The sequence below is a fragment of the Drosophila kikkawai genome, chromosome 2R (assembly GCF_030179895.1).
Source record: "Drosophila kikkawai strain 14028-0561.14 chromosome 2R, DkikHiC1v2, whole genome shotgun sequence".
In the NCBI taxonomy this organism is placed as follows: Eukaryota; Metazoa; Arthropoda; class Insecta; order Diptera; family Drosophilidae; genus Drosophila; species Drosophila kikkawai.
Window position 1 is genome coordinate 22,524,899 of NC_091729.1, and position 18,738 is coordinate 22,543,636.

General features: G+C 39.3%; 4 protein-coding genes and 1 long non-coding RNA gene across 6 annotated transcripts; 1 reads left to right on the plus strand and 4 right to left on the minus strand.

Moving 5' to 3' along the window:
• Nucleotides 1–11,366: 11,366 nt before the first annotated feature.
• On the minus strand, nt 11,367–12,732 carry LOC108076235 (uncharacterized). Its single transcript, XM_017168980.3, has 2 exons — nt 12,108–12,732; nt 11,367–12,046 (listed from the first exon to the last, which is right to left on the minus strand). Exons 1-2 carry the CDS (start codon nt 12,443–12,445, stop codon nt 11,710–11,712), a joined length of 675 nt encoding a protein of 224 aa, XP_017024469.1. The 5' UTR covers nt 12,446–12,732; the 3' UTR covers nt 11,367–11,709.
• A 724-nt stretch (nt 12,733–13,456) lies between these two features.
• Nucleotides 13,457–14,626, plus strand: LOC108076200 (uncharacterized). 2 transcript variants are annotated; one of them, XR_011444432.1, is made up of 3 exons: nt 13,486–13,625; nt 13,753–13,883; nt 13,939–14,626. It is a non-coding gene; the product is annotated as an uncharacterized lncRNA (long non-coding RNA). The 2 variants fall into 2 exon arrangements; XR_011444431.1 differs by having other exon boundaries at nt 13,457–13,883.
• Nucleotides 14,227–14,835, minus strand: LOC108076199 (Accessory gland protein 53C14a). Its single transcript, XM_017168933.3, has 2 exons — nt 14,683–14,835; nt 14,227–14,626 (listed from the first exon to the last, which is right to left on the minus strand). The coding sequence occupies exons 1-2, from the start codon at nt 14,722–14,724 to the stop codon at nt 14,306–14,308; spliced, it is 363 nt and encodes a 120-aa protein (XP_017024422.1). The 5' UTR covers nt 14,725–14,835; the 3' UTR covers nt 14,227–14,305.
• Nucleotides 14,836–15,190: 355 nt separating this feature from the next.
• Nucleotides 15,191–15,850, minus strand: Acp53C14b (Accessory gland protein 53C14b). Its single transcript, XM_017168995.2, has 2 exons — nt 15,695–15,850; nt 15,191–15,628 (listed from the first exon to the last, which is right to left on the minus strand). The coding sequence occupies exons 1-2, from the start codon at nt 15,734–15,736 to the stop codon at nt 15,272–15,274; spliced, it is 399 nt and encodes a 132-aa protein (XP_017024484.1). The 5' UTR covers nt 15,737–15,850; the 3' UTR covers nt 15,191–15,271.
• A 1,221-nt stretch (nt 15,851–17,071) lies between these two features.
• Nucleotides 17,072–18,270, minus strand: LOC108076258 (uncharacterized). The gene is made up of 3 exons (XM_017169008.3): nt 18,120–18,270; nt 17,561–18,065; nt 17,072–17,504 (listed from the first exon to the last, which is right to left on the minus strand). Exons 2-3 carry the CDS (start codon nt 17,600–17,602, stop codon nt 17,160–17,162), a joined length of 387 nt encoding a protein of 128 aa, XP_017024497.1. The 5' UTR covers nt 17,603–18,065; nt 18,120–18,270; the 3' UTR covers nt 17,072–17,159.
• Between the last annotated feature and the right edge of the window lie 468 nt (nt 18,271–18,738).

The following is an 18,738-nucleotide window of genomic DNA, read 5'->3' on the forward strand; positions in this document are numbered from 1 at the left end:
CAAAAACTCATTTGCAACACTTCACGCAACGCCGGCGATTTCGATTTAGCCAAGATCAAGGGCGATAAAGCCCGCAGCAGCCACTGCAGGAACTGCAGCAACATCGGGGCAAAGTTGCAGCAGCAGCAGCAGCAGCATGAGCAACAGCGTCTTGTATGTACATTGCATTGCGTGCAACAACGTGGTGCAGATATAAATAGCCAAAGGCAACAGCAACTTGGCCCTTATCCATTTTGGCTGATCTTTACGCACAGGAGGCAGCAGCAGCGGCAGCGGCAGCAGCAACAACTGCAGCAACATCTGCAACACAAACACTGACTGCAACAACAACATTCCTTTCGACATTTAATTAACGATCGCGATTGCAATCAAAGCAGTTCTCCCACACTCCCCTGGAACCCGGCCACTGGAGGAGTCACCTGAATGAATCCCAGGCAGTTAGCTCGGTTTACCTGGTGGCCAGTTAGTTAGTTGCTTGGCCCCAGCTAAGCTGACAAATACTGTAATTAATTTTAATTGCAGCGATTGGCGCTCGCTTTCCGTCTCATTAAAGACGGCCAGGCACAGAGCTTGCTCCCTTTTCTTATATTTTTTCTGGTTTTGTTTTTGTTTTTTTAAGCCATCCTGATTTTCACCCTTGATAAACCCAACGATTCCAAAGTATGCCCGGGGATTCCGTCGCGCCATTCCAGGCTACGTGTTTTTACGCCTAATTGCTGAAAAATGTCGCGTGGCAAATATTTTGTCGCCTTCACAAGAGAGCTCAATAAAAGCGGAATAACAAGCGGAAAAAAAGAAACACATTTCAATAGAGATACTTTAACATAAAAATACGTGCACTGAGAAATATAAATAAGAGCTGGAAGTTTAAAAAAAATGTATAGAAAGAGGAAAACTCAAACAAAAACTAGGTAAAAATTACTTATTTAATTTGTCACGCTTTTATTAAATATTTGAAAAACACATAATTCATTGAATAATAAAATTATATCTTAAAAATATTTAACTTATTTAACTTAGGTCTCATTTAAATGTTTCTTCCAAAAAGTATTAATAAATAAATGTCAGAGCTTTTTAGTAAGTTAATTCTCTCAACTAAACTACTAATTCGTTTAAATACAATTTAATAAAATATTATTTTTTCTATATTTCTTTTACTTTTTCTCTGTATATACCGACACTCATATTTTGCATACACTTGCACTTTTGGCTTAATGGACTATGGCAAGTGCAAAATGTGAGAATAAAAATGTTCATTTCTCGGGTCCCTGGAGGCTCCCGATGAAATAATCATATAAAACACTTTTCGTTTGCAGTTCATTGAGTGAGCACAAATCCAATTAGATTTTGACTCGGCTTAGCTGGCAGACGAGACATGCCTTCCCCCCTGGAAAACCCCCCGGAAAACCAACTCAAAAAGCGCCACAAAAACAGCCAAAAACACACACAAATATAAATGAAGTGCCAAATAAAACAGAAAATATATAGAAAAACGGTTGCATACTTCACAGAGCAGAGAATTTCTCCAAGTCAATTTGCCTGCCATAACTTTTGACTCGAGTTCAGTTTGTTTTTGCTGGTGTGAGTGAGCGGAAGTTGGCACGTGTGTGTGTGTGTTTATTTGTTCGCCTGTGTATTTGCGTTAGTTTAGGGAACTTAACTTGGCAATTGGCTTGACACACATAAATAGTTTATGCCGCATTGCTGATTATTGATTTTGCAAGCAATTAAAATTGCAACACAAACAAGACTGCAAGGCAATTTGATCCTTTTTGGGTTGATTAGAGAGCAAAGCTAAAAATGAATCAAAGGCTTGAAGCCACATGTTAATTATTCAATTGGAAAATGATTAAAAGCGTAAAGTCGATCATAATATTAGCTTAATACAGTAGCCTTTTGAGGAGTTCTAAAGAGAAAGTAGTCTTAATTATAAATTCTCTGAATATAATAATTTGATTTATAAGGAAGGTTATTTAATATTTAAGTAAAGATGCAGCAAAATATAAATATATTTAAATCTATTTATTTAAGCCTTAAAATGTGTAAATTAAACTGTAAACATTATCTTCTATATTCAGATAATCATCTATAAAAATTACAATTAAAGTATTAATGAAATAAAAATGTATTTAAGTAATTATATAAATATTTAACAAAGAATTAAGTATATATTTTAAGGCTTAAAATGTTTTACATTATATTTAATCCATCTGTAAACTTAATCTTCTATATTATTCACTCTCATTATCAATTCATAGCACACCAGTGCATTTCCTTGTCCTCTGTTGTTAGCCCAGTTAATCATTCCATCAATAGCTGTGTTCATTGTTCAATTCATGGCCAATTAAGCAGCTTAATTATGCTCACCAATCAGGCAATGAATGTGTAAAAACAATTTAATTATTTTTAAAAACAATATTCGCCAGTGGAATATGTGCAAAAATGACGGGTAATTAATCAATATTTATAGCAACCTGATTATGGCCATTATCCGGCAGCCCTGTGCCGACAGCCGAGATTAACATAAACTGTCAAAGCCGGATAATAAATGCAAAAAAATACCCATGACAACAAAGTTTTTGGCTAGAGGGGAAAAAAGAAACTTTATTTTTCACCGTTGCACACACACAATTCAGAAGCCATAAACACATTTCGGGAGCCAGTCGAGAAAAATCGGTGCTGTTGGATCTCTGGTTCTGGAAAAAAACGCTGCCAGCCAAAAAGTTGCAAAGTGCAATTTGAAAAACAGTAAATACAAGTCGCGAAAAAGGGGAAGGACACGTAGTTGGCACCGAGTCACGAACGTAGTTCTGCATACGAGCCTTCGCCGTGTATCCTGCCGCCCCCCGTCAGGACCTCTGCGTGTATGTAGATGAGCAGGCAATGACATGACTTGGCAGCTATTCCTATTTGGAAAACCCATTCTCCCACACTGCCACCCGACACATCCTAGGGAAACTCTGACAAATGGCTCGAGGAGTAGAGGGGCGTGGCAGTACAGGTGTTTTGCGGTAAAAGGGGTGAGGATGGTGGGAATATCCACCCAAAGGTGCAGCTGAGAATGACGAAAATTTATGATGGTCTCCGGGACACTGGGACCGGGTTCTTTATTGAATTCCAAAAGGCAAAAGGGAAGGGAAGGGTTGAGCTATGGCGGGGTTCACGATTTGTAACCAAACGAAATTGAAATACCCAGAGGTTGACGCTGGAGGGGCGGCTGGGCGGGAGTTTTGAACTGCTGTCAAGATTGCAAGGGTTAAAGCTTAATATTGTTGGGTTAAATAGTGGCAACCTTTCTGATGGTCGATAACAAGGGGTTAAATTCGCTAGAATATTAATGGAATACTAAGGAAGATGCTATTGTTTAGTGATAGATTTAACTGTAAGTTAGTAAGGATGTGATTTTAATCTTTAAATTATTGTTTCTTACCTTAAACCCCCAATTAAATTCCATCTAAAGCTCTTTTCAGCTTGGCAAAACGTCAAAAATAAAGAGAGTCGTACAAAAAAGAAACTGAAAACTTTGTCAAAAAGTTAAGACAGATTACATTTCAATTAGCCAGGGGCAAAGAAGATTAAAAAAGACTCCTGAAAAAGTTTCTTACTGGGAAATAAAGTCGAAATCCCCTCAAAGGACGAATATCCTTTCAACACGGATGCCATTTATTGGAGATGAGCGAATACTGTTAAAGCTTCTCCATTCACAAACACCGGCTTATAGACACACACACACACACTGCTGCATATACTCATCTGGCTGATGAAGGTGCAAGGACGAGCAGACGCTTCAATGTCCTAGCCATGCCACCGCAATCATAATTAGTATCCTGTGGAGACACGTGTGTGTGTGATGCATGTTAGACGACACAACACTAACACACTGACAGCTAAGCAAACACAGAAACAGCGGTGGCTGATGGAATAGTGGTTATAAAAAGGATTCAAAAACATTTCATACATCTTTAACTCTTTATTTTAAACAGAAAATAGTCTTATTAGAAATTTAATATATAAACCTATATTTTTCGAAATTAAAACACATTACTTTCTTGACCACAACTGTACTGAAAGAGTGCCTTGTTGTTAGCCAGTGATATATTGGCATTTAAGCCCGGCCCGAACAGAACAGAGCAACGACTGGCCGGTTGGCTATATCGCCGGCCTGGGCCGGAGCCTTAAAGGACAGTGAATGAATAATGCCAGCCAATTTGCCCAGGTGACAGGTAACGAACAAACCAACCTGCGAAGGAGCGAATGGGGGGAGCATCCTGCTGCCAAGGACTTCATTAAACTGCAAAAATAGAATTAGAGCACATGGCAAAAGGCCGAGCTGCTTAATTACAGCTTAGACCTCAATTAAAAAGCCCCTAGAGGGGCTGGGCAGCGATGGGGATCGGAGCTTCGGAGTGTTGGAAAAGCAAACCAAAGAAAAAGTCAACATTTTTACGTTGCCGGACGGACAACAATCCACTTGCAAGTGCCACTTTGCTCCTTCATCCGATGACTGCCCAGGACGAAAGGGGACGAGTCGATGGTGATGACCATAAAACACCTTGGCTAATTTCCGCAAATGGCTACAGCTGACGAGCGCCCAAAACAAGCTACTGAAATGTACCAAGAGGCGGCAAATAATAAAGAAAAGCAGTCAAGAAGAGAGAGGGAGAATGGAAAAGAGCTGGGCTTACCTAGGAAAATTCGTAAATTGTCTCTAGGAAAGTATAGCAGAGTGTAAGAATAATATTGCTGAACGAATGGCAAGTACTTAATTATGTCATAAGAAGGGTGCCAAAGGACACTCAGCTGATGAAGAAAATACCAAGAAGGAGCTAAAGATAGAACAAAGAAGTTGAAGGAAAAACTTTACGAACTTTCTTAGTCTTTAAAATCATTACTTTATTTTAATAATAGAGACTTGGATAAGCACGTCTATCTATTAGATTATTTAGGCTTCTTTTTATATAATATAACCTGAGGAGTTAAACATGTTTCTGTATCATTAAATTTGGAAGCTAAAACCTTTACAGTTTGGTTTTCATTATGCCGCCTCTAGTGCTTGGATTTGCTGGATAATTTCCGAACCTTAACAACTCTGTAAAGAAGTATAAACACCTTCTTTTTTACCCTGAACCTACTGTAATCCCGTCAAGACCTTGACTCTTACCAACGACATCGATTGGTCAGGGGATTCCGCAACCGTTTCTGCGTAAAACCTTTATCGTCTTCCGGTTCACTTTGCATTTTGGATTCTCCTCGAACGACGACGTAATCGAAGGGATATATAAGACGTAAGTGTGCAAAATGGCCACGCAGGAGTTTAAACTTCGATTTCGCTCCGTTGACGCCATAAATTTGGAGAGCCAAAGTGATAATGAAAGTGTTTCCTTCCGTTTTGGCCAAACAATGTGCCAAGAAAAGCGACACGAGGCGTGTAAAAAGCCCTGGAGAGAATGGAGGGGATAATATTTTGGCTTAAGACAATTTCGTAATGCTCTTTAAAATATATTTTATTTTCTCTACGAGCTAAATACGTTTTAAAGAACACTTTCGGTCCTGTAAATATGAATAAACTTTAAAATAAAGTAATGTATATTGCCAAGAATTTAATTTACTGATTCCCAATTTCTTAGAAGTATTTACAATTTTCCTTCCCTTTCTTCAGGGAAATTTCTAAATTTTCTTCTGAACCTTTGCAAGTTCACTATTCAAATCGAATTAACCCTTTCGAAGAGCTGCATACAAAAAAAAAAAGTCCGCTCGAGGGCAACGTGGCGTATACGCAACTTGGTTACCTTCGCTTTCATTCCGCCGGCAGCTTCCATTCATCTTCCGTTTCGCCTTCTCGCTCGGTCGCCTTTTCACTTGGCTTGTTTATTGTTTTCCGCTCAGCGAGTGAGAACGAGAGAGAGAGAAATTCAATTTCGGCGGCAAACACAAGGCAACAAACAAACAAATAAAAAAGAAAAAAAACAGGCAAATAAACGCGCGCGGGTGAAGCAAATGAAACGCGGCAATTGCTCCAATTGCATTGCTCGCAGTGTAAATCCAACGATTTATGCTTCCACTTTTCTTCTGCTTTTTATTTTCCAGCTCTTAACCCTTTAGCCGCCAAAGACTTTTATATTCTTGAAGGAAAGTCTGAAGGTTTTCCTTTAAAAGCATCCTTAACTTGTTGCTTTCACTTTTTCGTTGCTTTACTATAATATACATTAAAGGTTTAAATATATTTAAAATAATAATTAATTAAGCTTAATCTCGTCTTCATCGCTTTTTAGTTGCATCTTTTAAACACAAAGGGTTAAACATTTAATTGTGCGCTTAAAATGTGGCCCTGGACAGTTGGTAAAAAACAATTAAAAGACTCTCTGTTTTCTTTCAAGGAACCCAAGGTTCTGCGGAAGAAAAAAAAACCCAACTATGGAATTTCCCAGCCGTTTTCCTCTTTTTCCGGGGAAAGCGAACAAAAGTTGCAAGTCCAAAATGACCGAGTATCCTTGGGGGAAACGCGAGGAGGGGGCTTAGTGGATCGGACTGAAACACTTTGCACAAAATGGCTGCCAGCCAGTTTTAAGTTTTGTTTGCTCTCTCCCCCAACGCTTTTAGCCACCTCCAGCTTTTCAACCTCCCAAAAAAAAAGCAAGCAGCCAAAACGTTGCTTTTGTTATTTGCGTGACATTTTTCCGTTCTGGAAAACTTGTGAGGATAACGGGAAAGCGGAACGGTTGGGTCGCCAAATGGAGACGGAGGAAAACTATGACAAAAGATTGTAGTGGCAAAAGTTTGCAGCAACGTTAATTAATTTTGCTTTCGCCGGACCTCCCAGAGAGTGAGGAGAGTTCGCAGTTCAAGCGGTTCGCCAAGCCACGATCCAATTATATGGCACTAATGAAGTGCCTCAAGTTGAAGGTTTTCAGGGGGAAAGTGTAAAGTGATTCAGTATACTTGAGGTCAGGGGGGAATATATAGCCAACAAGATCGGTATTCGATTAAGCTAAGTTATTTTTTACAAGTTTTAAAATTAAATTCAATACTTGAGGACTTCAGGACTTGAACTCACTGCCTTTGGGAACGTTTTATTCAATACCCCTTCCCTCTTGTTTATATTTTCACCCGAAAATTCCCTAAACTGAAACATTATCTTCGGGGTATTTAATCTGTGACTCCTCACCCGGATAGGTCTTAATTTCCGACTCCTGCTCAGCCCGCTGACTGGACCAGATTAGGAATGTGTAATTAAGGGCAACAGTGGCCGGCACATTCCCCCGATCCGCCTCTTATGCTAATGACCAAAGTGAATTGTTGTCTCCCGATGTTGCTGTTGTTTTTGTTGCTGCTGCTTGTGTGGATTCCTGACTGCGATAAAAATGTTTCGCTTTCGAGCAACCGCAACCGCCTCACCCCGCCTCTGATGTCATGTTTAGTCAGCGGCTTATGCGGCGTATGCGCAATGTTAAAGGGATGACCCAAAAGGGGTGGGGAGGGGCATGTAAAGGTGGAAGGCAAATGAATATGTGTCCCAAAGTCAAGGGAAGAGCGGCATCGGGCAAACTAGCAACAAGCTGGGAGCCACAAAATGTGACTGCCAAACAACTTTATTTGCGAGAAGTGGCATTCATGAAATATTCATGCAGGCAAAAAAAAAAAACCCCCAGCTCTGACGCTGTCAGCCTGGAGGAGGAGAGTATCCAGAGATCCGCAGCCTGCGGCTGACATCGAGGGGCATCAGGATTTATCGGGCCTGCCAGCCGGAGTGGATGAAAATTGAAGGATGCAGTCAACAATTGTTGCAAGTCGATGACAGCAGACCGAAAACGTGGCGGGGCTGGGGTTTAATCCATATTTAAGTAAGCAACTGAAGTATTCGGGGATTTACTTGTATTTGTAAACTTGTTAAATATTTATTTATACGTTAGAATCTATCAATAATAATCCATATATATTTTCTAGTGAATCTTCATACTTTTCCGAATTTTTCCTTTTATTTTCTCCCAGCTTTAATCCCATTTCAATCTCATCTGGCCTCTTTACTGCACGACTTGCTCCAGGATTCGGACAAATCGTTTATTTGGTTAGCTTAAAATTTACCCACATTTGACACAGCTTAAGTTTCCCCTGCCCACTGGAAAAAGAGCTCAGACCCACAACGAACTCTGTGTTTGTCCAAGCTGATAGTCCCAGCAGCTACCAGATCTTGGCTCACAGCTCACCTCACGACCTTGTTGGTTGGCACTGGAAAAAGTGGCAACAGATATCACACCAAGAGAAACAATGATTTTAAATGCAATACCATAGTTGAAACTTGAAATATGGTTTAAAAAATACATATTTTTCAACTACAAATCTTGTAACTTTCCACTCCTACTTTGATTTTCGATCCAACATTACTTCAGTAATACGGCCAGTAAACTAAGAGTCTTTTCAACTCAAGTTTATGTGGTTTATGGTTCTAGTTACACAACTTCCAATAGGATTTTTACTGTGTGCCAAGGCAGAGGCAAACTTTTGGAGCGTCCAGACCGATGGCATTGGGAAAACAGCATCGATGTCGCCCCGGCACCACACAAACTATAAATTGGCTTAAGCTCCGGGCCTGGTCTGGTCGAGGAACCGAGCCAGGACCAGTTTTGGAGTGTGTTCCCATTCTCGACTCCCTGCAATATCCCCGAGGCACCGAGGGAGGAGGAGGTGGTGGCTACAGCGTTTGACACTTTTGAACTTTGATGTGCGGCACTCAATCTCTGACATTGGATGTCGGCTGAAAAAAGTTTCTTTGTGGCTCGTCATGTCTTCCATTTGATTTGCAATGATTTTTGCTAATTTTCCATGGCATTCACTTTGACAAGTTTTCAGCTTTTGGCCAGCCAAGATTCCCACGACAACTTTGAGTTGTTCGCCGTCATCAGCATCATCGTCATTGGAAATTTTAGCCAATCTCCCGATGGCGAACCTGTTTCTCTTTTTTTTTTTTGTCGTCTGCATAGATTACATTTGGAAATTTTGTTAGAGTGCCGGGCCAAGCCCCAGTTGAAGTCGCAGTTATTATTGTGATTAGGATGAAATTAGCTTTTTGTCACGGCATCTTTTTCGCTGCATCAGCACCAAGAAAAGTGAAAACTTAAACTTTAATGGTCAGTGAAAATGATTGGCATTACCTAGCCCATTGGAAATTGAAGCTCTTCTTGGTTGAAAAATGGCAAAGCTAAAATAAATAATGGCCTGGCGCTCCCCCATCGATTTCGGTACGATTAAAGCATTAATCAAAAGTCAACTCGAACGGAAAGTCAAACGGAAAGTTCGCGCATTCATCATCGTCCTCGTTGCGTCATTAGGGTCGCAAAAGTCGACTTTCCATGGAATTCTTTTCCTGTTCGCCAATTAAAAATTCATTCAGGGAATTTCCATTTTTTCCCCGGTGCCACTAACCTCCTGCTTCGGTTTGATATTCGTTTTAAATTAATATTAATTGCGATGCCGATTGCGTTTGGGTTTGCTTTGGCGGTCCTTTGTGGCGGTCTTAACCCACGACCATCTTGTTTCCGCTGGCTGGGAAATGGCTCCCACCGCACGATTGGGTTAAGGACTTCATCAACTCGAAGCCACCGCCGCCTTTCATTCAATTAAACGCAGCAGAAACACGGTGAAATGCCAAGACCCCCAAAGAAAGTTCCTTGTTTAAGAAGTAGAGAAAGAAAATCAGGGATATTTATTCTAAGGAAAATGGGTTGAAAATATACTACTTCTTGAAAAATATGTATATACATAAGTTGGTAAGATGAAAATTTTAAATATCAATGCCTCTTTCTTTCCTCTAAACACATTCCACATTCCTCTAAACAAGTCTCTTGTACTCGACCCTAGTTCTCAGTGTAAATAATGCGGCTTTTGCTGTTGTAAACCAACATTCTAGGGTTGCCTGGAAAGGCTACATGAACAAGTACATAGGCAATAACAACATCCACTCCCCCGCTGCCTCGAATAATGGAAATTGAATTATATGCTTCATAAAACGCATCTCCAGAAAGTTGCTCCACATTGCTGGGTGGAAAGTGGAGCCAAATGAGACGAGATTCCCCCGATTTGCATTTCAACCGCCATTGTTTGCCTGCTCATCTGGCCAACATAGCATTCCTGATTCTCCATATAAATGTGTATTTTGCTCAGAGCGGCAATTAGCAATTTGTTGCTACGGGGGAAAGGAAAATTTTCAAAAACGGATGAATGCATTCACTCAAGTTATCAAGCACCGAACAACAACCATAGGCCAAATAATTTCATAAATAAATTATATACAATTAAGAAAAGGGTCATCATTTAAACAATAATTTATGGTATAGGACCTATAAATAATTACACATAAGATTCTTGTGTAATAATAACTAAACACTAATCATTATTTATTGGAATCTAAAGCCATAAAATCCAATTAGGCTGCAGATAAATGCCTGTGGCGTCTCCACCAAATAAGCTACTGTTTTGTATTTACTCATCACACACAGCCCTTGGACATTCCGCACTTGCACTAATTTATTTATTAATATTAATTTCCACTAATTGAAGGCTCAAACAAGTGTTTGTAATTTATTTTTATTATAAAAGTCATTTATTTAAGCGAAAAAGTCTAGAAATTTCAATGTACAAAACAAAGTAAAGTATTTATTGTTGCTTTCTCAGTTGTTCTAGTATTTTATTTTATAAAGAGAAGTATTCACCAAAGGCATAATTATAACTTATTGAAAAGGCTTTATTAAATTTTTCAAATTTAAAGATTATTTCATTGTAGCTTTTATGACATTTTCAGAACATGCAATTAGTTAATGGCGTACATACACCGCCATCTAGCATTATTAAAGCAAATTTGCATCCGCATCCACGTTTGCAATCGCTGATGCACCTGCCACGTTTGTACCTACAGTTCCACTCGCTGATGCAGCTAGGGGTATACCCACAGTTCCATTTACAAAAATCCTCGCAATTGTAGTACATCTTGCCAGGGGCATCGCAGGGGACAATTTCCCTTCTAGAAAGTCCAGGAGTAATGTGACAAAAACAAAGCATCGCCAGCAAGATAACCACCTTCATAATGGGACACTCAATTTGCATTTATACCATTAAGTTTTAATAATGAAAATGTAAAGCAAGTGTTACTAATCGATTGCTTTGAGACCTTAAGAAAATACCATATAATCTTGAATAAGCCCTAAATTTGTTCCACTGAATAGATACACGTTCTTTCTTTGGTAGTTTTCATTTTTAAAATTTATAAAATGTATATGAATGAACTCTTAAGACTCTCATACTAATCTTATGGCAAAGACAAGTATGTATTTATAACCCCTTCTAAGTAGACTTAAATTTTAAAATCATTTGGGTTATATTTATACTCGTATTCTTTATTATACATGAACAGCAAAACAGACAAAGTTCCAAAGAACCCTTTTCTTAATCTCTGTTCAACGTTTTGAATAGCATTTCAACTTTTTGCGGGTATTCATTCGAAGCACTGTTTTGTACTATCCATGAGCAGGATCTAACAGCATTTTCTTGGCCAGATTTGGACAGTGCTCGATGGCAAACACTTTTCCATAACCTTGTGCAAGCATTTCAAGGCACTGCTGCCTGCCTGCCATCTATATTTCTTTGAAATTCCTCAGACACTGCAGCGTATTCAACGCTGCCTGTTTTCCTAGACAGCTTCATCCTACAGATCGTTTTTTAAACGTCCCTTGGTGGAGGTCCACGGGGTCTCAGCACCGACTCCAAAAGATTGGGTCCCGGCTGGTTCTTGGGCCTGGGCGTTGGGGTCAGCGAGCGGGTGTGCGGAGGAGCGTCCTCCTTCTTGTGGACAGCCGAGGTGGCAGCACGTCTGGCCCGAATCTTTTCCTCCATTTTGCTGGGCACCATAAAGCAGTTTGACTCCTTGTAGACAGGCTTGCGGCGATCATTCCACGGGAAGGTCCACTGAATGGGGGTGAAGTCACGACGCCAGGGCTTCCTGGGCTTAAACCAGCAGTCGCAGGTCCAGTCCTCCTCGCCAGGGATATCGTCATCACTAATGAAGATAAATAGCAAGTGAAATTAATATTTTCAGAGATGTATTAGGTATAACTCACCCCCTAACATAGACGCGAACATAGCGCGAGTTCTTCCGGAACATCTGAAGGGCCTCGTTGAAGGTCATCTCCAAGGCTGGCACATCGTTGATCTGTGTGATCTCATCGCCCACCCGCATTCCTCCGCGCTTGGCCAGGCCCGTGGGCGAGACATTGACAATGGTCAGAGGTTCGAACTGATCGCTGCCGCCGGACACTTCCATGCCCCACATGGCATCGTAGAAGCTCATGATCCGGCGATCCGTTTCCAGCGTGTACGAGAACTGTAGCTCGTACTCGACATTGTCGAAAGCATCCGAGGTGTACTTGGGCACCCTAATCTTTGAGTCAAACACCATGGTGATCTCAACAGTAGGGAAGCTAACTAAAGCTGTTAGGATGAAACTGAATTTCAGGCTGTAACTGAGTCCCGATACCAACGGACGGGAGTCACTTTAACGTCTGGCGTTGGTGGCGCATGTAGGTGGCTTTTATAGCTACTAATTGGACAGCTAAGATGGATTCGAGGACAATGTCAATGTCTAAAAGATTTGCCAAGAACAGTGGGGAATGCCTAAAATTGCTAGGAACTTATTTTGCATTTTAAATAATTTTTAATAATTAGGTAAGTAAGCCTGGTTTTACTGACATTTTAGAAAAAGTTTGATCAGGGAATGCTCTCTACAAAGATTATTATACAACTTATAAAGTGATCTTCATGGTATCAAATTTTGAAAATTTGTTTATTAAAAGTCGATTTAAATATAAAAAATCAATCTAAGATTCTCTTTTAATACTCTTAAATGTTTTATTTATATATATTTTCTTCTTTTTAACAACTTTCCTGTATAAGGCACAACCCCCTGTACTTGAAAATTTATCGAAAGAAAATCAATGCAATTGATTTGCATTTAATTGTTGTCTATTTTTAGTGGCTGTGATTTTGGCTGACGGAAACAAAAGCAACCGACAACGAGGAGGTGGAAGAAGAACCCATGGCCGCTTTTGGCTATTGAAAGTGGAGCCGCTGCGAGAGCCAAGGGAGCCGCGCTTCCACTGGCTGTTGCAGTTCCAATTCCAGTTCCTCCACAGGCCGCTGAGCAAGTGCTAAGCACTTGGCCGGTGCGATTTGATTTCACTGACCTCGATTATGGCCGGCAACCGATATGGTCCCGAGTCTGGGAAGCTGGGAAACCTGCGGCTTTGCTGGACTATTGAATTATTCATTCAAGAAGCAAACAAAAAAAAAAAAAGAGGAAAAAAGAACATGGTATTGTCGGGGGAGCCACAGCCAAATGGCAAACCGGCGGCGACAACTCGCCTAATTACAGCGGATCTTCTACGGAATCTCTCGTACTTGTACGGTCCCAAATCCTCTCGTGGAGCACTCAGCAGCACTCGGGCTGCTGGCAAACTGGCAGCTTGTCGGGGCTTATGCAATGGCATTCTGTCTGGGATTTGCATCACTGAGCGTGGCCAGTTTCGGTTGTCATGGAATTTCATAGCCACAATGGAAAGGATTTGGACCATGGAATTGAGGTAATTACTTAGCAGGTGCCACTGGCAACTGTAGGACTTACCTGGCCAGAGAATGCATTTTCTCTGTATTTTTCCCTCAACTCGGTCACGTTCCCCTAGCAAGATTACAGGTACTACCCAATAATAGTGTTTTCTTTCTCAGGGCTTTATCGAAAATTAAATAGTCACGAATTTGTCGCCAGTTTGCTATATAAAGGGTTAAGAAGCAAGGTTTTGGAGCTTCAAAATAAACAAAAATGTCTTGTCTTCGAATTTTGCGTAAGTTTTCTTAATTTTAGATAAACTTTTCTTAATAAATTTCTACGTTTTTTAGTTACCATCACTTTGATACTGATTATAGCCATGGACTCTAAATTAAATCGTATTTTGTATATTAAAAAAAAGATTTTAAGTTGAGGTTTTAATAAAAGCTGTTGAACTATTTCTTAGTCCTTGTATTATTTTGGATGATTTTTCTTATTTCATATTTTCTTTGGTGATTATAAACCTCCATATCCAGCAGTCCTGTAAGTAGAATTTTGTTACTGGCAAACTATTTATATTTTTAAGAATCCCCTTACATTTCATAAATCCACATAAACCATTTTGGCAACCCCCAAAATAAGACATGTATTCATAGATATATTTCCCAACAAGATACATCTAACAAAAGCATTTTTAATATTTTTGTTTTAGACTTCTTAGGCCAAGCATTTCAGCTGATCAAACTTGGCTATATATGGCTTAATAAGGTTCACGGCCGTGTAAAACAAACTGACTACGCAGTTCTGCTTCTCAACGACCGACTTTTGGATGAATTGATATGCCAGCCTAATGATTCTGATAATGCTGCCATTTCGCTTGAGTGTTGGCTTGAAATCAACGCAATCGGCCAGCACACTGATAGACGACACAGAATTCTCGATCAGCTGAGCAGCGCAATCGGTGACCACCTCAGCACAGGTGAGATACTTGTCCAGTTTTTGACCTATGGCTGCCTCAGCCTGGTGCTTATGGCATAGCTATGGAAGAGTTTTGAAATAGAACTGGAATACAGTTTCTTTTTAGGTATACTTACAGCCAAAAAGCTCAGCAAAAAGGCAATCTTAATGAAATGCATCGGGGCTTCTTTTTAGACGGCTTCTAACCCACGTTTAAGGCCATGTGGCCATTTTGCCCTATATATAGGCCTCAGGATAATCGCTTTAGTAATGCCGACAGGCCTTTCTTATTCGCAATTTATCGCTTTAAGATGACCTCTAAGCCATATCTAAGTCTATCCGGGTGTGTCTAATCAAATAACCTTGAAAAGGACTTGAAGATCTTTATTGTAATAATATATAATAATAATATAAGGCAAAACTATGTATTTTTAAATAAATAAATATATGAATCTACATATAAAAATATATGTAGCAAACCTTGAAAAGGAATTGAATGTCTTTTTGGGAGCTAAAGCGATAACTTTACTTAACGAAGACTTAATCTTATAATTTACTTTATATAATCCTTTATTCCCTCTGCTAAAAAGGGTCTTTATATTGGTAACCCTCTACCCAAAGCTTCTACAATAAATGATCATCATATAATTGTGCCAACATGAAAGCCATGCTATTTTCCCATTTTATTGCAATTTGCTTAGCTACAATTTACACACATTTTCTTATTTAAAAGATATAATCATCTTCGTCCAGGCAACCGAGGCTGACAATTTGCTCTGAAAATGGCTTGATGGTGGCCGCCGTGATGTCTAGTAGATTGCGTAGACACTTGGGTTGGTCGATAACCGCCTTTTTGAAGAACGCGTAGATGGACTTCGTAAACCATAATAAGTCCCGTTTTGAGCCTTTCGCAGGAGGCTCTGCCACAAATCCGGTGCAAAGGTTTATTTCGTAGATAGTTGGAACTATTTTTCTGGCCAAAGCTGACGACGCTTCGATTACCACTTGGGCGCACTTGCCATACTTACTCCACTCGCTCTTAACTACGGCTTGGGCCTCGGTCTCCCTGGGACCCAAAAATATCTATTTAAGTAGATTTTGGGATATTTAAAAATATATTTTGATATATAATAGGATTGTAGTACTCACGGCCAAGAAACTCAGCAAGAAAATTGCCTTGATCGCGTTCATACTTCAGGGATTGTGAATGGAATGGGCTTTGGGCCTCTATGGATTCAGCTGTCCTATTTATAGGATTGTTTTCTAAATTGATTTTTCAACCCAATTAGATACGCCAAGTGTGCTGGCTATGGATCAATAATGGATTACGAAATTAAATTCTTTCAAGGTCAAAACTGAGACTAATTGAACTATAGATTGAGGTATGGTGGCTCAAAGCGCCACGTTTTAGTTTATAAATTTAAAAAATAGTTTTTGCATTGAAAATTTCCTAAATAATTAATCTTAGTAAATTTATACAACCAACAATGATGTTCTGTATTCAAATTATATTAAAATAACGAAACAAGTGGATGGATTTTTGATTTTCTATTAATTTATCTTTAATTATTCCATCAATCATACGCAATGTGGATCGTATATATTAGGTTCTGTATCCCTAAATGAATGTAGCCACCATTTTTAAACTTGCTGCCTTTACTGCAAGCTGCTCTAAACTTTATTTCGACATTGACAATAAATTTAACCTTATTTAGGGATACATTTAAATTCCTCAAGCTTGGCGATACTAGGCTTCAAGACATTTATGCCTTTCTGTATAGGAGTTACCAGACACTGAATATTCCCCTCGACGCTGCGCTTCAAAAGCTCGAAAGCTGCTCTAACGTATCCATATAGGGAATTCGTTGGATTTGGTGGCGGAGTGTAGTCAATGCAGTTCAGATATATTCGCAGATCCGGAATGTATGTCCTGACAAGGGTGGCAACCACTTTGGTGCCCACCTTGGCGCACTTTATGACTTCATCCCAGTTTATGGCATCGTCTTGGGCTTGACTCAAGGATACAAACTGTTTTTTCAAATTATAAAAAAGTAAAAAAAAAGAAATGTGGATATGATAACAAATATTTGTATATTTACTATTTCTAAGAGACTCTACTTACAGCCAGCAAGCTCAGCACTAGGGTAAACGTAAACAGTTTCATTGGAACTGGTGTTTAATTTATCAAAAGTCTCAGAAAGCTACTTTTGGAACGCCGCACTCTTTGCTCTATTTATAGGTCTCAGGATAATTGCATTCGTCCTGCCTCTTAGCAGTTCTAAATGCAGATAATACACTTAAATGTGATTAGAGCTCAATTCGTTTCGCTGTGTACATTTATTTATCAATAACTTTACTCTCAAGGTCACAGAGTAAAGGTTTAAAAACCATTTGGATTAGGTTATTTGTCTCATTTTTGTTTAAATATAATTTATTTTAATCCTTTATCAAAAACCCTTTATAACTTATATATCCTAAAATGCAATACCAGAAGCTTTATATATTTGATTAAAAAAGTCTTTACTGTTCTCTCTCTTTTAATAAAAATTTTATTATGGATTTAAAAACACAGAAACCTGACACATTTTATTGGTTTTGCTAGTCTCTGGATTTTTCAGCACAAAGGCTCCTCTACAAACAAGTACATACACTTCAAGGAGCTCAGCTCATCTGTCTTAGGAATCGTGACGGCAGACATTGACATATAGGCGTTCGCCAGACAGTCCAATCGGTTGTTTAAGGCATAAAGGAAGAACTGGTAGACCACCAAGACTAGCTGCATTAAATTCATACGTTCAGTGTTAATTTTGACCTCGTATTTAACGCAGTTAATCATATCCTTGATAACTGGCATAATCTGTCTAGAGACAGCGCTTACAAGATCCAGGCTAACCTTCAAGCATTGGTTGACCTTGATCAGGTTTATCCTTTTTGCTTCAATTGTCACAATTTGTAAGAGCTGTAAAAGGAAAAGGGTTAAGGTACTAAGGAAGGGTTGAGTCTAGATCAACTTACGAGCAAAGAACTCACTAACAGACACAACTTCCCTCTCGACATGCTGACGAATGACTGCCAATATTCTCCAACATTTCAGCGGATGTTAAGTAATTTGCTATGCTCTTATAACCACTTTTTAGACTTCATTCCAGTTTTAAAACTTTATTTAATTTCTTCTACATCATTTTGGTATACAAACCGAGGGCAAGCCCAAGTACATACATTCGTATTGGTGAAGTCGCTGCAAATGCGGAGCCAGGATAACCCTCAACCGATTTTCCATTTCCCAAAGGCAATTGACTTCCAAAGCCAAGCTTTGCAGCCAACTAAAGACCACCATGCCGAACATTAAAAAGCTTAAGTTTTCCAGATCCATGTAGTTCACGAACTTGATGCATTGGGTGAGATCCTGGAATAAGGGCATGGCGTGAACAGCTACAGCGGCTGTGGCTTCGGTAAAAATCTGCAGGCAAACGCCCACTTGTTTCATATTATATGTATAACCCCAGGTGGTTGCTAAAAGCTATGAAAATTGATTATTTTGTGAGTTTATAAAGGATCTTAAGGAATATCTTACCGCCAGACAAGAGAGTTTGAATAATAACTTTGCGCTTGCCATCTCTGAGATATGTCAAGGGACAACTAATGGAAATAGTAAGTTGATTTCTTTACTTCTCCCTGATTAAATAACTTAATCGATTTTGCATGCTTGTAAATATTTATATAATTTATACATAAATTTGTAAAATATATTAAGCTTCTAGATCGAAGTAAATAATTTGATTTGGTATGCCTATTTTCTCCAAAGTTCCAGAATTCTCCTTTCCTAAAGATGTAATGGAGTTTTCGGACTATAGAAATACAACGTTATTATTAATTTTAAAATAATAAACTTCACAATCTTCTCTTATTATTGTTCAATTATTATTTGTATTCTTAATTGGGCCAACATTTTGGAACAATATTTAAATAGGCACAATGCTCTATTTTGAATTGTTTCATATGCGGGTTTATAAGATCTTTCATGTCTTCCGAAAAAGTCTCGAGACAGCTTGGTCCCTTGGCAAGGTGCAATAGGAAGGAGGAGACCAACGCTCTGAAATCATGGGTGTCGAGTTCATACAAGTTCTGATTTGGTACAAAGCTTATACAATCGATTAACTCCTTGAACTTGGGCAGGATCTCTTTAGTGACTT

Coding starts and splice junctions, on each gene's coding strand:
- LOC108076199 (XM_017168933.3), bottom strand. CDS start 14,724: ATGCATTTCATTAAGATTGCCTTTTTGCTGAGCTTTTTGGCT. Junction 14,627..14,682: donor TTTTGCTGAGCTTTTTGGCT/GTAAGTATACCT, acceptor ACTCTTCCATAG/CTATGCCATAAGCACCAGGC.
- LOC108076258 (XM_017169008.3), bottom strand. CDS start 17,602: ATGTCGAGAGGGAAGTTGTGTCTGTTAGTGAGTTCTTTGCTC. Junction 17,505..17,560: donor TGTTAGTGAGTTCTTTGCTC/GTAAGTTGATCT, acceptor TTCCTTTTACAG/CTCTTACAAATTGTGACAAT.
- Acp53C14b (XM_017168995.2), bottom strand. CDS start 15,736: ATGAACGCGATCAAGGCAATTTTCTTGCTGAGTTTCTTGGCC. Junction 15,629..15,694: donor TCTTGCTGAGTTTCTTGGCC/GTGAGTACTACA, acceptor CTACTTAAATAG/ATATTTTTGGGTCCCAGGGA.
- LOC108076235 (XM_017168980.3), bottom strand. CDS start 12,445: ATGGTGTTTGACTCAAAGATTAGGGTGCCCAAGTACACCTCGGATGCT. Junction 12,047..12,107: donor GTTCGCGTCTATGTTAGGGG/GTGAGTTATACC, acceptor TATCTTCATTAG/TGATGACGATATCCCTGGCG.